General features: G+C 35.1%; 1 protein-coding gene across 2 annotated transcripts; it reads right to left on the bottom strand.

Moving 5' to 3' along the window:
- Nucleotides 1–1,468: 1,468 nt before the first annotated feature.
- Nucleotides 1,469–20,965, bottom strand: LOC131531160 (uncharacterized). 2 transcript variants are annotated; one of them, XM_058761735.1, is made up of 6 exons: nucleotides 20,808–20,965; nucleotides 19,437–19,751; nucleotides 16,907–17,245; nucleotides 16,238–16,348; nucleotides 8,757–8,782; nucleotides 1,469–5,714 (listed from the first exon to the last, which is right to left on the bottom strand). In XM_058761735.1, exons 1-6 carry the CDS (start codon nucleotides 20,848–20,850, stop codon nucleotides 5,580–5,582), a joined length of 969 nt encoding a protein of 322 aa, XP_058617718.1. In that variant the 5' UTR covers nucleotides 20,851–20,965; the 3' UTR covers nucleotides 1,469–5,579. The 2 variants fall into 2 exon arrangements, with proteins under 2 accessions (XP_058617718.1, XP_058617717.1); XM_058761734.1 differs by lacking the exon at nucleotides 20,808–20,965 and adding an exon at nucleotides 20,138–20,274.
- Nucleotides 20,966–22,315: the final 1,350 nt, after the last annotated feature.

Below are 22,315 nucleotides of genomic sequence, written 5' to 3'. Positions count from 1 at the left end.
GTCTCTCTCTACCTCTGGAGGTGGAATATCAGGATAACAACACCTACAGCTGTGTGCTCAACAATCCCATCAGCAACCAGACTCAACATCTGGACATCAGTCAATTCTGTCAACCATGTTCAGGTATAGCAGCAGTTTTATGATATGATCTCTGTATTTTGTTGTAAATCAAACTGACACATTCACTTCTAGCTTTATTCCTACAGCACTGGACTCACATTGCCCTTCACAAGAAGACTCACCTCTAATAGTGTTGATCTCTGCTGCTGCTGCTGGATCTCTGTTTATTTTAGCTGTAATTGGAATCTTCTGCATCTACAGGAAATGTAGAAGAACCGATCAAGAAGGCAAGTGTTACCTACTGCTTTTAAACAAGTATTTAAAAAAATACTCTAAACATTTTAATCAATTGATAGCTCTAGAAATATTATATGTTTTAAAGATTCAGCCCTCTGCTGGTGTTCAAATGAACATTTCTAAGACAATGTAATTTGTTGAGCTTCAATAAAAATTAAAAAGTCAAGAATGTTGTTCTAATTATTGCATACTCTAAGATCTTTTTTATGCATGTGTGAACTAATGCCAAATTCATAAATGTTATTAATCAATTTCTTCTAATTTAATAATGACGTTACAAAATGCCTACCTGGTCTCATGGCATTTACGTACTTGGGTGCACTTTTTAGCGTGACATGAAATACGTACCAACATATCACTGCAGTTTCCAAAATGAACATTTTCACACAAATTTACAGAGTTGCGATTAATAAAGCATAATTTTCGCACAATTACTTGAAGAATATCATGCTATGACTTCAAAACAATATTAATATGCTGGGAGATTTGAAAACTAACCTCAAATATCACCGCTTATATTAGGGTTAATATTAATGCTACTCTTTGTTTCCCATTACATTTCTTTGTAAAACCAGTATCAAACATTTGTAATAAATTGCCTAATATTTCATTTATACATAAAGTGTGTGTACGACAAGCAGTACATAATACAGGTGCATCTCAATGAATTAGAATGTCGTGGAAAAGTACTCATGTCAAAATCACACAAATGATTGCTCTAATAACGGTGTTAATTCAGTTGTTTCTGAATACTTTTTACTTTTAATCACAGATTCCACTTTTTATTAGTCAATCGGATGTTTTAATGTCACTTATTACAGAAAAACACATCGTATAAAATGTATAAAACATACAAAAAATATCCAATTATTCAAAAATACAAATATTTAAAATCAGAAACAAAGGCTTCATGAGATGACATACAAAAAATAATAAAATATAGTGTAATTATAAAAAAAAAAGAAAACTTGGCAGTGATCTAAACTGATCAGCACCACTTCATATTATATCACAAATGTTTTGTTCACAAAGACTAAATGTTATGTTTTATGATGATTCAGTTTTTCACATTTAAACAAAGATATACAGAAAACGAATGAAGACTATTAAAAATGACTATGAAAATGTTTATTTTATGTATACACACATTTGTGTGGAAATTGTGCTGTACCACTTTTACTGAGGAACAAGGCATTAGGAGTTTCATATGCTATTCCATCATTTAAACACACAACACGCATAATTTATGCATACAGGCATGGAATATAAACACTCGGTGAAATGTTTCAACTACTATGAAGTAAATGATTTTTCAAGCTGGTTAACTGGTTTGGTGTTCTAGTATAAAGATGGTTGATCTTATCCAGCAAGCTGCCATTAAGATTTAAAAAATAATAATAATGCCAATGCTTGGTACATTAACAACACAATATCTATATTTTCTATTAACATCAATATCAATTAAACAACACTTACACAGGGCCTGATTATCCATAGGCGGGATTGGGTGAGTGCCCTGGGGCACCAGCCAATAGGGGGGCACCAAGTGATTACAATAATGACAAGACCTTTAAAATATTTTTCATGTTTTGTATATATTATTTTGCTGGAAGAGATACAGATGCATAGAAAATGAACAGTTAATGATACAATATAGAGAGAGAATATCAAATATATGCACTAATGCACGCATATAAAGAATTGCGATTGGGTGTAAATAGAGAGCTTCATTGATTATTATGGAGCTTTGTGAGATTGCGATGAACTGAAGTGAGTGACAGCTTTTAAAGATTATTAAGGGAGTTTGAAAATGTGATATTAAATTAAAACAACAGTTCAATAAACAATGAGTTAATATAAAGTGATGTACATAGTATGACTTTAACAATATTGCCTGATTTTGCTCTACTTAGTCAAGGAAAATGGTTTCAAACAGTCATAGCATCATACGCATCTCCTTTCAAACACAGCGGTGTTTCATTTATGAATGAACCTGCGTTTTTAAATGAATCTAGTGAGTCAGTGATTCAATTATCCATTCATAAAGACTGTCCCTGCGTCCCAATGTTCATACTATCCATCCTAAATAGTATGTGAGACTACAATAAGTGTGTCCCAAAGCATAGTATGTTGAAAAGAGTATGCCAAAAGTCCTCAGATGGTCTACTATTTCAGGTCGATTTTTGAAGTGTGGATCCGAGCACACTCTAATGGCTAAAATTGCCCACAATCCATTGCGCTTTGGCAAAGGATTCGGTCCAGAACTACAAACACGAATAAAAAGCATTAGAAAAACTACAAACGTGGCTCTTTATGTAGAGAGGTTTACAAAAAGGGGTCTGAGTTACTAATAATCAACATTTAAACTGGTAAAAACTATTTATTGTTATCCGTGTTATATTTCATCTGCAACAGCAATGTGAACTTTTATAAACATCCATTTGGTCGTTAACTTTTAAATGCATCATTATGCAGAAAATATGAGCAGAGTTCTCCGCATGAAAGACCCGCGACTGGCAGATCAACGAGCTACTTCTTTTTTCTCCAATACGGTAGGAAGTTAAATGAAATGAAATGTGGAGGATGTTAACTGCTACAAGATGATTGACAGGCCAGTTTACAGTCACAGGGTGTGTGTAACAGATGCGACAGAGCGGTCCGTTAAAGACGCAGTTGTGTGACGTGATAGTATGTCACAAAGCTTGCCTACTCTTCTACTACACACTCAAAAGTGTGTACTTTTTCTTCACCAAAAGAGTACATACTTTAAGGGCGTAGTATAAGTAGGTACTTTGGGACGCAGCAAGTCACTTGCTTCTTTCCTGAATGAATCAGCCGTTCAAACGAATCATTTGAATGAACGATTCAGTGAAAAAACTAAATAATTGACTTGCCGCCATCTACTGGCAGTTTTATTTTTATGTTTAAAGTGTAATTTCAGTTATTTAAATCATTTCAATCAAACAATAGTTCTATATTCAAAATATTATATTTAAAACATTAATCTCACAACATTGTTATGAATTTAAAACATCCATGCCACCTCTGAGCCTCTTTAAATGTATGTAAATTTACCTACATGTCACTTTTGTGTTCTGTGCCACCTTTGTAGTGGAAACTAATTTAGTTAATATTGATTTATTTTGATTAGTAACTTATTCTTCTTATTCTACCTGCTCTTATTCTAATTTTTTTTTTTTTTTTTTTAGAAATTTTGGAAAAGCTTATAAATATACATTTTTGAATTTGACAATGACATAGGCCTACTTTTAATAAAATTAAGGGGAAAAAAATGGCATTACAAAAAATGCCCCTGTAAATCACTTTAAGGAGTCAAGTATTACCTTGTAACGTGAAGGCTAATTTTTGTTATTGATCAGAAGGTGCTCCTGAATTTTTGAGGGGGAGGGGGGCACTTCAAATGTGGTCACCCTAGGGCACTACACTGTTAATCCGGGCCTGCACTTACAGCATCAGTAGTACAGACTCCATTAAAAACCTGAATACATGTTGTTTGACTTACAGCGGTCTTGGAAAAGTGCACATTTGTGTACATGCTCTTTTCTTTTGCAGCTGTGCTCCCAACATGTAAACAGTCAGTGCTAGCAGCTATAAGTGAATGTCCCCAAATGGGACAAAATAACTGGTATTAAAGGGCATTTATAGGTCTTATATGATACTGTATAATATCAATAAACTGTAAGATACAACAGGGAAAAATTGCCACATCATTAAGGGCACACACTCCGAACTGTATCGAAGTAAGAAATTTGTCATTTTAAACATCAGTGCAAGTCAATCTTGTGATAGTGTCTCAGTCCACTTCATTTGCCAAAGTTAAACCCTCAAGCATGGCTCAATTCTTATTTAGACATTACAGATAAAGCAACTAGCCTAATTTATGCAAAGTTAAAACATTATCAAACGTAAGTCAAGTGAAGTCGAGTAATACAATAAGAATAACCCAATTACAACCAATGGCAAAATACAACAGAACAAATATACAAATGAAAAAACAGTGCTTTAAAGTTCTTCAGGCAGGCCTAACAGTGATTTTCTCTGTCATTTGTTGTTTGAACACAGCTGTTACTTTAAGACCAAATGGATCAGTACACCTGTTTTATTTATTTTTTTCCCCCTCATTTTGTTTACATTCCTTTAAGACATAACCAACTGTTTATGAGGATATTCGCCAAGACAGGTAGTTTGACAATCTGACATATCTATCCGTTCAAGCACAAGAATGCGCAAAATAGAGAGATATAACTAATTTCAGTATTTGCACAGTGTCTGAAAAATGCTGGTCTCTGTAGTTCCTGAAAACAGTGGATAATGAACAAAGTGAAACTGTGACTGGAAAAATTAGACTGTGGTGGGCAGTCAACAGAATGCTTCAACTGGACCGCACACAGCGCGGTTGGTACCAGTATTTCAGTACTGCAGAAATGCAATATCGTATTGATTCAAGTATTTTAGTAGTGATATGTATGGAAATATCAATATTTCTTTTTGACAACACTATTAGTGTAAACGACAAGAAACAAAAACTTCCTGTTCCTGTGTGAGTCACTTTAGCAGCTTCAACAAACTTCTACATACAGAAAAAACTCAGTTTAATTTTTTTTTTTCAAGTTTATCCAACTTTTTCTTTAACGCGGATGTAAACCTATGGGTGAGACTTCTTGTTCATTACCCGCTATATGGAAATAACGAGAAGAATAACAATGTACAGTAAACTGTAAAACTGTTTGGACTACAAACTAGTGTGCTCATAATTAAGATAATATATTAAAATAATATGGTAAGACACACCAATTTGCATTATCAAGCAGCAAAATGAGCTGTTTTGTACAGCTAAAAATAGCTGGACACGGATGAGATCAGAAACCAGACCCATAAAATTTACAAATGGCCGCGTCCACTCTTACGGGAAGAAAAAGGTGGATATAACTTAATATTTAGGCCACATGCTTTCATTTATTGTTTAAATGAGTAACATATCAGATTAGTTCTTGCCATGGTGTTGAAACTGGTGTTGAGATTAAATTTTACTTTTAAAATCTTGATATGATGACTATTTCTCTGAGCAATGAGAGATTGTCTTACGATGAAGAGAGAATTGGAAATGACAATCTCTCTTGATTCCCATCCTCTCTTCACTTCCCATGAAAGTATACAAATAATTAATAATGGCACATCTCACTGGCAGCCACAGGCTCAATCTAAATGTGATTAGGGGACGATTTATTGGTTGTGCTGGCCACTAGAGCATTAGTGTGATTATAAGACCTCTCATTGTCATCATTCACCAGTGGAATGCCACTCTGATTAGGCGACAAATCATTAACACCATTCGCCTGTAAGAGAACAGATTCACAGTAGGTTAAAAAACAAAAATGAACAGGACAAATGATTCACCTACACAAAAAATAGGAAATATAATATTAAATAGTGTAATTATTTTGATGTTAGCATAACATATGGTTATTATAAACATGAGATGTTTCTCAATGAATGTGATAACCTGCCTTACACTGTCATTGTCTGTACTACAGTAATATACAGTGCGTGCATAATTATTAGGCACATTGATATTCTGATCTACGGAGCCCTTTACAGGACATTGTGGTGGGAAAAATTCGGAGTGAATGGAAAAAAATTCAGGGTGGGAGGAAAATTTTTTTTCAAATGTTTTGCGTTCTCTCGCAAAACTTTTGCGTTCCCTCGCAAAACCATTTGAGTTCGGACAAACGCTTCCTGTTTACTTTGCAGCTTGCAGTGGTTACAGCTCGTATGTTCACAATGGAGCGGTTCATAGAGTTTTATTTTGAACTTGCACTCAAAGTAATACAGTCAGTGCTTATTTCGAAGCAAGGTTTTGGGACATTCTAAAACGCTTAATGTTTTAAAACAGTGACATTGGAGGACTAAAATCGATAATAATAAATCCTGATAAAAATGATTAGGCTAACATTAATAACCTTATTAATAATATTCCTATTAATAAAGCAGAATATGAACGCAACGCCCTGCACGTTAAGCCTTTTCTTCCCCAAAGAAAACGCTTAAGGTAGGCTATAATGAAAGGTCCATGTTCACAATGGAGCGGTTCATAAAGTTTTTATTTTGAACTTTGACTCAAGTATAAAGAAATACAGTCAGACAGTGCATAGTGGCACGGTTTTGGGACATTCTAAAACGCTTTAATGTGGCTTAATGTATTAAAACAGTGACATTAGGACCAAATTCGATAATAATAAATACTAATAAAATTGTTGGGTTTATATTAATAACCTTATTAATAATATTACTATTAATAAAGGAGAATAGCCCAGAATATGAATGCAACGGATTTGGTATTTTTAAATCACCGTTTTCATTATAGCCTACCTTAAGCGTTTTATGGAGGAGAAAAAGCTTAGGCTACGTGCAGGACGTTGCGTTCATATTCTGGGATATTCTCCTTAGTAATATTATTAATAAGGTTATTAATATTAGCCTAATAATTTTTATCAGGATTTATTATTATCGAATTTAGTCCTCCAATGTCACTGTTTTAAAACATTAAGCGTTTTAGAATGTCTTCGAAAATAAGCACTGACTGTATTTGAGTGCAAGTTCAAAATAAAACTCTATGAACCGCTCCATTGTGAACATAGGAGGTGTAACCACTGCAAGCTGCAACATAAACAGGAAGCGTTTGTCCGAACTCAAATGGTTTTGCGAGAGAACGCAAATATCTTTGCGAGGGAACGCAAAAGTTTTGCGAGGGAACGCAAAACATTTGAAAAAAAAAAAATAATTTTTTTCATTCCCCGAATTTTTCCCACCACAATGTCCTGTAAGGGGCTCCGTACTGATCATATTTTTTTACCAAGCACATTTTACCAATTCCAAACCACATCAATCTCAGTAACTACTATTAATTTTGCATTTAATCATTTATAAGTGATATATAATTGTCCATGAAGGCTGGAAATGAAAAAACTCCTTATATTCAGGTGTGCAGAATTATTAGGCACATTTTTTTTCACAGATAAAATGAGCCAAAAAAGAGATTTAACTCAGGGATTTAATAATTTTTGACTTTCAGTCTATGAGAAATATTCAAAACTAATGCAATACAGAAATTGCAACGTTAAGACATGGCCACTGGACAGCAAAATGTTCACTGGGTCAGCAAGGTCAGAAAAAAAAAAAAAAAAAAACAGGTGGAGAAGAAAAGACAACTGCAAGTGTTCAACGTGTAAAACCATCAGGAACCATATAGTCTCCAGCGCCACAATTTTCCAGAACTGCAAGCTACCTGGAGTCTCCAGAATTACAAGGTGTAAGGTTCTCAGAGACTTTGCTAGGGGTAAAAAAATGACCCTCACTAAATAAGAATCACATGCTGAGGTGTTATGAAATACATGAAGACAATTTTTTTATAGGCTTTATGGACAGATAAGTTGAGAGTGACTCTCGAAGGACCAGCGTCAAAATCCTCTTCTACAAATGTTTGAAGAATTTATCTTCCAGAATCTGGCAGTAAGTTTTGGGAGCTCATTTTTATTCCATCTCCTATCCTGAAAAGTCTTGCAGGATTGACTAAAAATTTGCTCCTAAAACTTACTGCCAGATTCTGGAAGATAAATTCTTCAAAAAGTGGTACAGGAGGATGTGACGCTGGTCCTTCAAGGTCACTCTCAACTTATCTGTCCATAAAGCCTATACAAAATTAGTCTTCATGTATTTCATAACACGTCAGCATGTGTCTATTAACTTTGCAATTTCTGTATTGCATTAGTTTTGAATATTTATCATGGGGATTTAATAATTTTTGATTCTTCAGTCTGAGTTAAATATCTTTTTTGGCTCATTTTATCTGTGAAAGAAAATGTGCCTAATAATTATGCACACCTGAATATAAGGAGTTTTTCACTTCCAGCCTTCATGGACAATTACATGTCACATAAAAATGATTAAACACAAAATTAATAGTAGTTATTAAGATTGATGTGATTTTAAATTGGTAAAATTTGCTTGGAAAAAAATAACAGCAGAATATCAACGTGCCTAATAATTATGCACACACTGTACAGTTGTGGCCAAAAGTAATATACTTAAATATACTTTTTTTCTTCTTTTTTTTTATAATAGTGAAATAAATAAAATATTAAATACAATTTTGATAATATAATTAAACTATTGTAATTGTATAATATAAAATATATCCACACTATTGTTTGTTATAATGTAAAACAGTAAGTATAGCACTGTCCTCATGTCAGTTATTATTGGTCTTTCAATGTAATGATTTCTGAGTCAAACCACATAAAACAAAGATGTTGCCAACTTGCAGATCTAATTCAGATTTTTTTTTTAGGCAAACAGATTGAGTGCTCATAGTATCTTACCTGATCATTGTGCTGCGTCTTGGTGTCTGTTTAAACAACAATAAAACTCAATTAAACACGCATTACTTTGAGCAATTTTTCGAAAAAATTCTTTACACACAATTTACATCTTGTTAATTCAGCTGTATGTGTAATCAGAGCAGAGTACTAACTGATTACATGTGATCTGTCTTACATAATCAGATGCCAAAAATCAAGTACATGTAATTAGAGTATATTACATTTTAAAATGCTCAAAATCAGACAACATTTACTTTATTGGTACTTTTTGCCTTTATACAATATATATATATATATATATATATACAGTCATGGCCAAAAATATCGGCACCCTTGGTAAATATGATCAAAGAAAGCTGTGAAAATTAATCTGCATTGTTAATCCTTTTGATCTTTTATTTAAAAAAAATTATAATCACAAACAAAAATTAAAAATTCACAAAAAAACTAACCTTTCATTGGATAATAACAATCTAAAATGGGGGGAAATATCATTATGAAATGAATGTTTTTCACTAATACACATTGGCAACAATTAACAGCACCCTTTTATTCAATACTTTTTGAAAACTCCATTTGCCAGTTTAACAGCTCTAAATTTTCTCCTATAATGCCTGATGAGGTTATAGAACACCGGACAAGAGATCAGAGACCATTCCTTCATACAGAATCACTCCAGACCCTTTAGATTCCCAGCTCCATGTTGGTGCTTCTTCTCTTCAGTTCACCCACTCATTTTCTACAGGGTTCAGGTCAGAGGACTGGAATGGCCATAGCAGAAGCTTGGTTTTGTGCTCAGTGACCCATTTTTGTATTGTTTTTGAGGTTTGTGTTTGGATTATTGTACGGTTGGAAGATCCAAGCATGGCCCATTATAAGATTTCTAACAGAGTCAGTCACTTATTGATTTTTTCATCTGTTGGTATTTGATAGAATCCATGATGCCATGTTTCTAAACAAGATGTCCAGGACCTCCAGCAGAAATATAGGCCCACAACATCAAAAATACAGCAGTATATTGCATTGTACACATGGGGTACTTTTTATCCCGGGGTTCACCAAACCCATCTTGAGTGTTTGCTGCTAAAAAGCTCATTTATTAGTTTCATCTAACCATAGAAGCCAGTCCCATTTGAAGTTCCAGTCATGTCTGATAACTGGATATGCTGGAGTTTGTTTTTGGATGAGCGAGGAGAATTTTTCTTGAAACCCTACCAAACAACATGTGGTGATGTAGGTGCTTTTTGACAATTTTTTTTTTTTTTTTTAAGGTTTTCTGACCCCGAGACTCAACTATTTTCTGCAATTCTCCAGCTGTGGTCCTTGGAGAGTCTTTAGCCACTCAAACTCTCATCCTCACCATGCATTAGGACGATATAGACACACGTCCTCTTCCAGGCAGTTTCGTAATGTTTTTTGTTGACTGGAAATTCTTAATTATTGCCCTGATGGTGGAAATGGGAATTTTCACTGCTCTAGCTCTTTTCTTAAAGCCACTTCACTAATTTGTGAAGCTCAATTATCTTTTGCTGCACATCAGAAATATATTCTTTGGTTTTTCTCATTGTGATGGATGATTAAGGGAATTTGGGCTTTGTTTTCCCTCCTGTTTATATTTCTGTGAAACAGGAAACCATGGCTGGATAATTTCATGTTCATAATCACCCTGGAGTGCTCAAAATTGTCAATATGAATGGGAATATACTTCAGAGATATTTTACTCATAAGAATTTCTAGGGGTGCCAATAATTGTGTCCAATGTGTATTTGAGAAAAACATTTATTTCATAATTATATTTCCCCCATTTTAAATTCTTATTGTCCAATGAAAGGTTAGATCTTTGTGAATTTTATAAATAAAATATCAAAATGATTAACAATGTAGATTCATTTTCACAGCCTTCTTTGATCATATTTACCAAGGGTGCCGATATTTTTGGCCATGACTGTATGTATACAGTGGGTACGGAAAGTATTCAGACCCCCTTAAATTTTTCACTCTTTGTTATATTGCAGCCATTTGCTAAAATCATTTAAGTTCATTTCTTTTTCCTCATTAATGTGCACACAGCACCCCGTATTGACAGAAAAACACAGAATTGTTGACATTTTTGCAATTTATTAAAAAAGAAAAACTGAAATATCACATGGTCTTAACCCCTTAACCTCTTAACTGTCACCGTCCACCCTGTGGGACGCCTACCTTTACTTCACTATTTTACAATTAAATCCTAATCTAATCATGACAAACTATATATCGTTGGAAAGGTCTAAGGCTCCTAAATAGGTATTTTACCACTTTTTCTGTTAAAAAATTATGTAGGAAAAGTAATAGATAAATTTATGACCAGAGGTGTCAAATCCAGGGTCAGAAAGTAAAAGTCCTGCCCTGTGTTTATTCCACCCATGAACTCAGCAGCTGATTTCACCAGAGGAGGAACCAACTCATTCCTTTCAAGTCACAAGCAAGTTTCGAGTCAAATCCCAAGACCTCAACGAGTTGAGGTAATTAAGAGATAATTGAGAGACTAATTAAATGTTGATTGTGCATTAGTGATGAACACCTGCTGTTATTGAGAATTACAGAGGATCAGATGTTGATGTTTTATTGGTTAAAATGATGCCACCATCATGGAGATCAGTGTTTGCTTTAGTTGGGCTCTTGACCCTTTTAGTAACTGAGAATGGATTGCTTTTAAGCAATTGCAATATTGCTTCACAACAAACATTTGCACATTGCTGAACTAAAAGCTTGAGGAAGCAGATGAGCTTACACTTTTGGCTTTTATGTTACTTGAATGAACATCATGAAGGTGTCTCTCTTTGGTTTATTTACTGATGTTCAGCTGTTACAGAACTGCAGGAATTTACTATTAAACAAATGCCATCTAAATATTGGAAAAAATTAAGAATTATGTTGCTCAGGCTTTTAGACATGAACACTTATCATACGATCCTCAACAGTGGTGACAATAATTATTCATACTGTGGTGTTACCCAGCATGCATTGCAGCATGAAGCATTTTGTTGATTGTCACCATTGTTGAGATTCATACGCTGGTTCTTGATGTCTGTGTGTGTCTGAGTAGGACTGGAGTTTAAATATTTAAATGCATAAGATTTAAAATTATTTCTCTATAACTACTACAGCAGTAAATTCATTGCGTACTGTGGTTTCACAGAGTTGTTTATTCAAAAGCAGAACATAAATTAAAAAAATGAAAAATGCTGTATGTGTATATATATACACACACACAGTATATTAGATGCAAACAGGTAAGCACCTGATGCCTCATCATATGAAAACAACTAACAGTTGCTCACTGCACAGCACTGATCTCTCCGCTTTACAACAGCACATGCATTGCTACAGAGAGATCTAACACAGGAGTCAAGGGTCAAGAGCCCAACTAAAGCAAACACTGATCTACATGATGGTGGTATCATTTTAACCAATAAAACATCAACATCTGATCCTCTGTGATTCACAGTAACAGCAGGTGTTCATCACTAATGCACAATCATCATTTAATTAGTCTCTCAATTATCTCTTAATTACCTCAACTCGTTGAGGTCTTGGGATTTGACTCGAAACTTGCTTGTGACTTGAAAGGAATGAGTTGGTTCCTCCTCTGGTGAAATCAGCTGCTGAGTTCATGGGTGGAATAAACACATGGCAGGACTTTTACTTTCTGACCCTGGATTTGACACCTCTGTTTATGACAAGAGTGCACCTGAAAAAAATCTACATCATGACATGAATTCTGACCTTTGTCACAGAAAGTCTTCTTAGTTGCCTTTTTCTCTATCACGAATTAGAAATCATAAGAAATTATTTATCAGTAGAAAACTTAAAATTTCAAAATTCATCCTTTGAAACCCATTTTAAAATCAGACATTGCATTACCATGTAAATGGTACATTAACCCCTTAACTGTCACCCACAGTTTTGAACAGAGACATTATAGTGCACTATCCAAACTTAATTTTTTATAATTCATGAATGAAAATATTTTGTAACATGATTTTAATGTACCATTTACATGGTAATGCAATGTCTGATTTTAAAATGGGTTTCAAAGGATGAATTTTGAAATTTTAAGTTTTCTACTGATAAATAATTTCTTATGATTTCTAATTCGTGATAGAGAAAAAGGCAACTAAGAAGACTTTCTGTGACAAAGGTCAGAATTCATGTCATGATGTAGATTTTTTTCAGGTGCACTCTTGTCATAAACAGAAGTGTCAAATCCAGGGTCAGAAAGTAAAAGTCCTGCCATGTGTTTATTCCACCCATGAACTCAGCAGCTGATTTCACCAGAGGAGAAACCAACTCATTCCTTTCAAGTCACAAGCAAGTTTCGAGTCAAATCCCAAGACCTCAACGAGTTGAGGTAATTAAGAGATAATTGAGAGACTAATTAAATGATGATAGTGCATTAGTGATGAACACCTGCTGTTACTGTGAATCACAGAGGATCAGATGTTGATGTTTTATTGGTTAAAATGATACCACCATCATGTAGATCAGTGTTTGCTTTAGTTGGGCTCTTGACCCTTGACTCCTGTGTTAGATATCTCTGTAGCAATGCATGTGCTGTTGTAAAGCGGAGAGATCAGTGCTGTGCAGTGAGCAACTGTTAGTTGTTTTCATATGATGAGATAATTATCAGGTGCTTACCTGTTTGCATCCAATATACTGTGTATATATATACACATACAACATTTTTCATTTTTTTAATTTATGTTCTGCTTTTGAATAAACAACTCTGTGAAACCACAGTACGCAATGAGTTTACTGCTGTAGTAGTTATAGAGAAAGAATTTTGAATCTAATGCGTTTAAATATTTAAACTCCAGTCCTACTCAGACACACACAGACATCAAGAACCAGCGTATGAATCTCAACAATGGTGACAATCAACAAAATGCTTCAATGCATGCTGGGTAACACCACAGTATGAATAATTATTGTCACCACTGTTGAGGATCGTATGATAACTGTTCATGTCTAAAAGCCTGAGCAATATAATTCTTAATTTTTTCCAATATTTAATATTACGATGGCATTTGTTTAACAGTAAATTCCTGCAGTTCTGTAACAGCTGAACATCAGTAAATAAACCAAAGAGAGACACCTTCATGATGTTCATTCAAGTGACATAAAAGCCAAAAGTGTAAGCTCATCTGCTTCCTCAAGCTTTTAATTCAGCAATGTGCAAATGTTTGTTGTGAAGCAATATTGCAATTGCTTAAAAGCAATCCATTCTCAGTTACTAAAAGGGTCAAGAGCCCAACTAAAGCAAACACTGATCTCCATGATGGTGGTATCATTTTAACCAATAAAACATCAACATCTGATCCTCTGTGATTCTCAGTAACAGCAGGTGTTCATCACTAATGCACAATCAACATTTAATTAGTCTCTCAATTATCTCTTAATTACCTCAACTCGTTGAGGTCTTGGGATTTGACTCGAAACTTGCTTGTGACTTGAAAGGAATGAGTTGGTTCCTCCTCTGGTGAAATCAGCTGCTGAGTTCATGGGTGGAATAAACACAGGGCAGGACTTTTACTTTCTGACCCTGGATTTGACACCTCTGGTCATAAATTAATCTATTACTTTTCCTACATAATTTTTTAACAGAAAAAGTGGTAAAATACCTATTTAGGAGTCTTAGACCTTTCCAACGATATATAGTTTGTCATGATTAGATTAGGATTTAATTGTAAAATAGTGAAGTAAAGGTAGGCGTCCCACAGGGTGGACGGTGACAGTTAAGAGGTTAAGTATTCAGACTCTTTGCTGTGACACTCATATATTTAACTCAGGTGCTGTCCATTTCTTCTGATCATCCTTGAGATGGTTCTACACCTTCATTTGAGTCCAGCTGTGTTTGATTATACTGATTGGACTTGATTAGGAAAGCCACACACCTGTCTATATAAGACCTTACAGCTCACAGTGCATGTCAGAGCAAATGAGAATCATGAGGTCAAAGGAACTGCCTGAAGAGCTCAGAGACAGAATTGTGGCAAGGCTCAGATCTGGCCAAGGTTACAAAAAAATTTCTGCTGCACTTAAGGTTCCTAAGAGCACAGTGGCCTCCATAATCCTTAAATGGAAGATGTTTGGGACGACCAGAACCCTTCCTAGAGCTGGCCGTCCGGCCAAACTGAGCTATCGGGGGAGAAGAGCCTTGGTGAGAGAGGTAAAGAAGAACCCAAAGATCACTGTGGCTGAGCTCCAGTGATGCAGTCGGGAGATGGGAGAAAGTTGTAGAAAGTCAACCATCACTGCAGCCCTCCACCAGTCGGGGCTTTATGGCAGAGTGGCCCGACGGAAGCCTCTCCTCAGTGCAAGACACATGAAAGCCCGCATGGTGTTTGCTAAAAAAAACACCTGAAGGATTCTCTGGTCTGATGAGACCAAGATAGAACTTTTTGGCCTTAATTCTAAGCGGTATGCGTGGAGAAAACCAGGCACTGCTCATCACCTGTCCAATACAGTCCCAACAGTGAAGCATGGTGGTGGCAGCATCATGCTGTGGGGGTGTTTTTCAGCTGCAGGGACAGGACGACTGGTTGCAATCGAGGGAAAGATGAATGCGGCCAAGTACAGGGATATGCTGGACAAAAACCTTCTCCAGAGTGCTCAGGACCTCAGACTGGGCCGAAGGTTTACCTTCCAACAAGACAATGACCCTAAGCACACAGCTAAAATAACGAAGGAGTGGCTTCACAACAACTCCGTGACTGTTCTTGAATGGCCCAGCCAGAGCCCTGACTTAAACCCAATTGAGCATCTCTGGAGAGACCTAAAAATGGCTGTCCACCAACGTTTACCATCCAATCTGACAGAACTGGAGAGGATCTGCAAGGAGGAATGGCAGAGGATCCCCAAATCCAGGTGTGAAAAACTTGTTGCATCTTTCCCAAAAAGACTCATGGCTGTATTAGATCAAAAGGGTGCTTCTACTATATACTGAGCAAAGGGTCTGAGTACTTAGGACCATGTGATATTTCAGTTTTTCTTTTTTAATAAATCTGCAAAAATGTCAACAATTCTGTGTTTTTCTGTCAATATGGGGTGCTGTGTGTACATTAATGAGGAAAAAAAAATGAACTTAAATGATTTTAGCAAATGGCTGCAATATAACAAAGAGTGAAAAATATAAGGGGGTCTGAATACTTTCCGTATCCACTGTATATGCATTGCCCTGTATACATTGGATTCATTATAATAACTAAAATGTACTTTAAGTGTGCACCTAACACTAAGAAAATATTTGTAATGGATTATGACAGAACGGATAAGTTACACAAATCTGGGGCGCAAAAAAACGTGATTGATTCATCCCGAGTATTGATGTAAATTAACTGGTGAATCTTTTTTTGAACCAGGTTACGTAAACAAACTGTCTGAAAGAACTAGTTTCACAGAAAAGAATCAGACTTCTCATTGCTAAATTTAATAATCACCTTTCCTTCCTACTGGCCAGTACTGTAAATTAAGAGTTATAGCCACCAGCAGCAGAACACCAACAGCAGCAGCACATATTCCTGCTACAGCAGCTGAAGACAGATCTGAATCTGGAACAGCGAAAGAGAAACAGTCATTATTACTAAAGAACAACTATTTTTAACAATTATTTTTACCAATGTGTTTTTCAAGTATTTACACTTTTCCTGCTTTAATCATCAGCTGATATTGATTTAACTGATAAATTATGGGATCTGCTGAGTTTTGAAGAGCAGCTAAAAACAGCATCACATCACTGAGCTGTTAGAAAAACTGACTAATTTTAATGTTAACATTAATCTTTTGAAGAGCATGTCTTGGTTGCGTCACATGACATGAAGGTGATGATCTCAATTATAGTTTAATACTAAGGTTGCAAGAAGGTGGAAATTTTCCAAAACATTCTAGAAATTTTAGAAAATTACCAGGATTTTTTTGAAAACTAACTTTTTGAAAAGATTCCAGAAATGTTCCACTCCGTTTGATACTGAGTCACAGCTCACTTTTTCAAACACACGAAAAACAATGAAAGAAATTCCACAATAGAAAAAAACAAACAACAACAACAACAAAAAAACCTTGAACTAAACATTGAATTGCTCAAGGGAACTAAACTAAATTATACTCACCAGTGACAGTAACACTGAAGCTCCTAATGATGCTGACTCTGCTGCTATTGATCTGTAGTTGATAAACTCCAGAGTCTGTGATTGTGGTGTTTGTGATGGTCAAAGATCGAGTCAGATGATCCAGCTTCAGTCTGTCTCTGAATCGCTCATCGCCATCTTTACACTGAACATCTGTAAAGATCTTTCTGGGTTCTTGACTGATTTCAGCAATGCAAATGTCATTAAAATGCCACGTCATCAAATCATTTGGGTTTTCCATTACACCAGGATCTAAAATGACAGATTCGCCCTCCTTCACTACCCTTCTCTTCATTTCATCTTGTTCAGCAGCAGGAATATCTGAAACAAACCAACAAGTCTGGAATAATAGATATTTAATGCTCTTTAAAAAACATGTAACTCTGTTTTGTGCACATTTTATAAACTTATTTTACATCAAATTCTTATTCAAACAACCCAGCTAACAATTTTGGTTCCCAGAAAGAACTCTCCCAAAGACAGATGCCATGAAACTAATCTGGAGAAGAGATCTCCAAAGACAACAAAAGATCTCCAAAGAGAACAAAAGATCTTCAAAGAGAACAAACAACACCACCCTGACCAAACTTATATCTTTGATCATTTACGACCCTCTCTGTCTCTCCTCCCTCACTCTTCTTCCCCAAAAACAAGAATATCCATATGCCACAAGTGTTATGTTTTGTCAATATTGTTTGTTTCCTTTCATGTTTGGTATCATTTTAAAGGTCTCTGTGCGATTGGTAAACTGGTCTCAGTTTCACAGGAGTCACTTGTATTATGAGAAATAATCAAAACCTAAGGTAATTCTGTACTTCTGTTGTTGGCGGTCTCCTTTCAAAATCTGATAAATATTGCTCTACACCAGGTGTGACCATTTTTGTGCACAAGAACAGCTCCTACAGGAGGCTTCTCATCCCCCATACACAGATGCAATCTGTTTTGGGCCAAAGAATAAATGTTTATGGCCCTTTTTGTAATATTTAAGGGAAAGTTGCAAATCACTCATTGCGATTCTGTAGCCAGATCAGCCCGTAGTGTGGAGTGTATTTCATATGTTCCATACTATGCATCTTCTTCTTGAAGTCAGGTATATATTTTACCCTTAAATTCATCTTTGAACAACTGATGTTATGTATTTTCTTATTTCTAAATTGGCTTCTCATAATTATGTAATTGGCATGATACGACTTTACCTGACTAATAATAAATTGTTATATTTGATTTATTCTGATCTCTTCTGAAATCATTTTTTTCTAGATTAGAGTTGTAGTCTAGTGTTTCCACAAATCTGCGTCCAGGACAGATCATACTGAAGTACCAATGAATGAAGCGGGGGCTCATCATTAGGGATCTTCTGATTTCTGTCTGTCACTGACTTAACAAGTTACAGTTTTCGTGATTATAGAAAAAATACACTTTTTATTATGTGCTAGCAGGGCGCAGCCTATTTAAAGGTATTATAGTCACCCTGTATCCTCGGAGTAAGATCAACTGGCGGGTTTGTGCCGTGCTTTCACAGTTGGCCGAGTGAATTGCTAAGCGTCGCTAATGAATGAAGAATTGAAAGTATGGGATTTTCAGAATAATCAAATATCTAAATTAATATACAATCGATATCTGTGATCAGTTTTTAATTATAAATATTGTCAAAATTTAATGATCACTTGAAATTGGAGTCAGATTAAGCACGGAGCTAGACTAAAATTGAAACTAAATCCAGATAAATTCAGAGGCGCAAGTAAAAGACCGAACATGCATTAAACCTTCGACCAGGCCTTACAGTTCCTAGGTGGTTAATTTTGGTTTGTAGTTAGTTTTTGGTTCCCAGAACGTTACTTTAAGGTTTGTTTTTGTTTAGCCAGGAAAATGTTCATAACGGAAATAGAATGTTAGTTTTTGGTTTGTATAAAGTTAATATAACATTACTTTTAATGTCCCCTTACCGTTATTATAATGTTTCCCTAATCTCTTTTACTCCAATATGATCACCCCGCTGTACCACACTTGGTCGTTACACAAAAACATTTGCAACGTTTTCATTGGAAAGATAGTTTTACAGGCTTAAAAATAACCTAAAAATAACCATTAGGGAATGTTATGTATAAGTTATTTTTTAGGTTATTAAAAAAAAACCAAAAAAAACCCTGCAACGTTCTGGAAACTTTATTTTATGGTTGCAAAAAATAACCTAAAAATAACCATTGGGGAACGTTCCCTGTAAGTTATTTTTTAGGTTATTTAAAAATAGTCACCATGCAACGTTTTGGTAACATTATTTTACAGTTACAAAACAAATATAACCTAAAAAGAGAGTTCCCCTAACGTTACTTTTTGGTTCCCCAAAAAAAAAAAAAACAGAAAACTAACGTTAGGAGAACATTCTGTGTTTACTGGGAAAAACCTCATAAAAACAGATGACAGGAAAAACAAATGTTTTAAATTAAACTGAACTGATTAAAGGCATCATCTTTTAAATAGGTTTATTCCATAAATGTATTAAATGACTCACCAGGAACAGTAACACTGAAAGTCTTCTCACTGCTGCTTCTGATGCTGATGATCTTTAATTCATAATCTCCAGAGTCAATGTTTCTGGTGTTTGTGATGGTCAGAGATCCAGTCTGATGATCCAGCTTCAGTCTGTCCCTGAACCTCTCAGTACCTTCATTACACTGAACATCTGTACAGATATAACTGAGATCTCCAGTGATTTGAGCTATTCTGGTGTCATTAAAATACCATTTTATATCTTCTTGTTGGTTTGTTGTAACATCAGTGTGCAGAGTGACTGAATCTCCCTCCTTCACAAAGGCTGATAATCCATCTGTACCAACAATGAAATAAACTGAACAGTTAATTATGAGCCAAATAAAATTATACAACTGGAAAGTGCTGTGTATTTTTTTTTTTTTTTTTTACAGATCATAGAAATTGTGAGTAGAGAGCTATATCTGGATTCATCATGTAACACATACAAACACAGCAGAAGCAGCTAGCAACTCATATTACATTCAGTGTACAGTGACCATGTACTGATTTGAACACTTGATGCAATGATTCTGGAGCACGTCTTGTATTGTGCCCCGGTCAAGTGAGCAGTCATCCGCGAACACTCGGTCAAGCCAGATAAAAGCTTCTCTCAAATAATTTCGTATAGTTCATCATTTGTCTTAATGATCGACTACAAAAGATCGTAACAAAATTCCTTACCATTTGCGAATAAAGACAAGAACACTGAGATCAAAATAAATCGCTTCATTTTTCACAAAGATGACCGATTCCGATTCATTTTCTTCTTTTGAATGTATTAGCCTATAAATGTGATTATATAATTGCTGCTATTTGCTTCGTCTGCTCTTCTTCTAGTTTTAAGAGTTACTTCTCGCGGGCTTTTTTTTAACTTGGAGCACTGAAAATGACCCCTAACCGTCACTGTGACGTGAGCCAATCAGGTAACCCCTTTGCCTCGCCCACCGAGCTGGTTCCATTACGTTCATGCAGAGGTTGTGTAGCCGGCGTTCACAGTAAAAAAAAAAGAATAAATAAAAAATAAAAAAAATAGACAGATACAAAATAAATAGATAAAAAACAACAACACATAACCCGCAAATTATTGGTCACTAATTATCATCACGGTAGTCATACATTGAAGTCCAAGTCTATTGAAACTTGGAAGACATAGAAAGAACATTTTATTTTCATTAAACAAAATGAATACCTTAAATTATTCATGCCCTTTATTCATTCAAATGCATTATATCAACACAAGACACATGGCAGTCATTACAATCCAAGCCTAATTTCAGGTAAAACCTGAAAAACAAAGAAAGAAAACATCGATATTTAAAGACAATATTACACAACATCCAAGGAGTCCTACCTGTCGCGACATTCCATGTTCTGCCTTCTCTTAAAATTAACATTTCATCAAGTGAAATCTAGTTCCAAACGAAAGTTAAATGTACAACATTTTGAAGATTAGCGAACAGGCTGTAAGCTGTTTCCTCATAAGAGCTGTTTATTCAGCGTAGTGAAGATTGTTACGTTCAACACGGAGGGAAGCTCCGAAGCTTTAAAAAAAAAAACACACACACATTTCACAACGAAGCACTGGCTGTGTTCGAAATGGCATACTTGCTTACTGCTTTATACACAGTGCATACTGCCTACTATTTTTTAAAGAATAGTGTGTGAAACAGTATACAATAAGCAACAAATGTTTCAGAGTAGTTTAATTGTCACATGACAAACACAACCATTAATTCAGCACAGCTGTCAAGGTTGTTACCTTACAAACAAATGTGCTAGCTATTCTTTTTACAAAGGCTTGTTAATAAGGCTTCATATTAGTAAACAATGCTATATTGCCCAATTGAACTCATTGCATAATTGAAGAACTTTACATAGGCCATTGGACTGAACTGAATGAGCTGTCTTTAACTTAACAATTATATTTTTGGCAGTTACACTAATTGGAAAAAGTGATATATTCTAGTTACACTAGGAGCAAATAATGATAAATTCTGTTTACACTAAAATAACAGCATTTTCTTTAGCAACAGGCGTGTAAATAGTAGTTAGGTACTTCAGTACTGTAGTACATTATAAAACAGTATGCAATAACATTGAGTGTAAATTATCATACATTTTATTTGATGAATGCCACTTTATTGGGACAAAAATACCTACAGCTAAGCACACTGTATTATTAATGAGGCGTTTAATCTCCAGCCAGCAACCAGGCATTGGTGGGTGGAGTTAATGTAAATAGCATCTGCTAACAAATAGGTCTATTTGTCCTTAGAGTAAATACACTCCGTTTCTTTTTAGAGCTGCTTGAAAGCGGAATTTAATTCTGTTTGCTTAATTGAAATATTAATTTTATTTATATATTTTATTCATATATTCTATTACTGCAATATTAATATTATTATGTAATATCTTTGAAACAATGTATAAAGCGCTATAGAGATAAAGGTGACGTCATTTGACTTGATCGGAAAAGTGTCGTATAGATTAAAGTACAATTATGTCCTAATGATATTGTTTTTAGATGCACAGCGATAGTTTGTAGTTTACATGTATATGTATATACGTACATATACAAGTGTCACATTTATAATTACTATTCCCCGCCTAGCTCACTCGCGTTTGAAGATGAAACGTTCTGGGAAACAGTATCCACGCATACATCAAATTTCAGCAAATGTAGCAGGTAATCCGGGCATTCCATGCATACAGAAAATTCACATACTATTCACAGTATTCACACAGCATACTGCAGTATAGAGTTGTATGATAGTATGCCATTCGGAACATAGCTTCTGTACTGATTGCAGTATACTTGAGTATTTAGCAGATTCTGGCAAATATAGTACGTCATCCGGG

This window comes from Onychostoma macrolepis, chromosome 22 (genome assembly GCF_012432095.1).
Source record: "Onychostoma macrolepis isolate SWU-2019 chromosome 22, ASM1243209v1, whole genome shotgun sequence".
Taxonomy (NCBI): Eukaryota; Metazoa; Chordata; class Actinopteri; order Cypriniformes; family Cyprinidae; genus Onychostoma; species Onychostoma macrolepis.
Note: the sequence above shows the minus strand (reverse complement) of the source record. Positions and strands in the feature narration are given on the sequence as shown.

Coding starts and splice junctions, on each gene's coding strand:
- LOC131531160 (XM_058761734.1), bottom strand. CDS start 20,186: ATGAAGCGATTTATTTTGATCTCAGTGTTCTTGTCTTTATTCGCAAAT. Junction 19,752..20,137: donor CTTGTCTTTATTCGCAAATG/GTAAGGAATTTT, acceptor TTGTTGGTACAG/ATGGATTATCAGCCTTTGTG. Junction 8,783..16,237: donor CTGGCCAGTAGGAAGGAAAG/GTGATTATTAAA, acceptor TTGTTTAAACAG/ACACCAAGACGCAGCACAAT.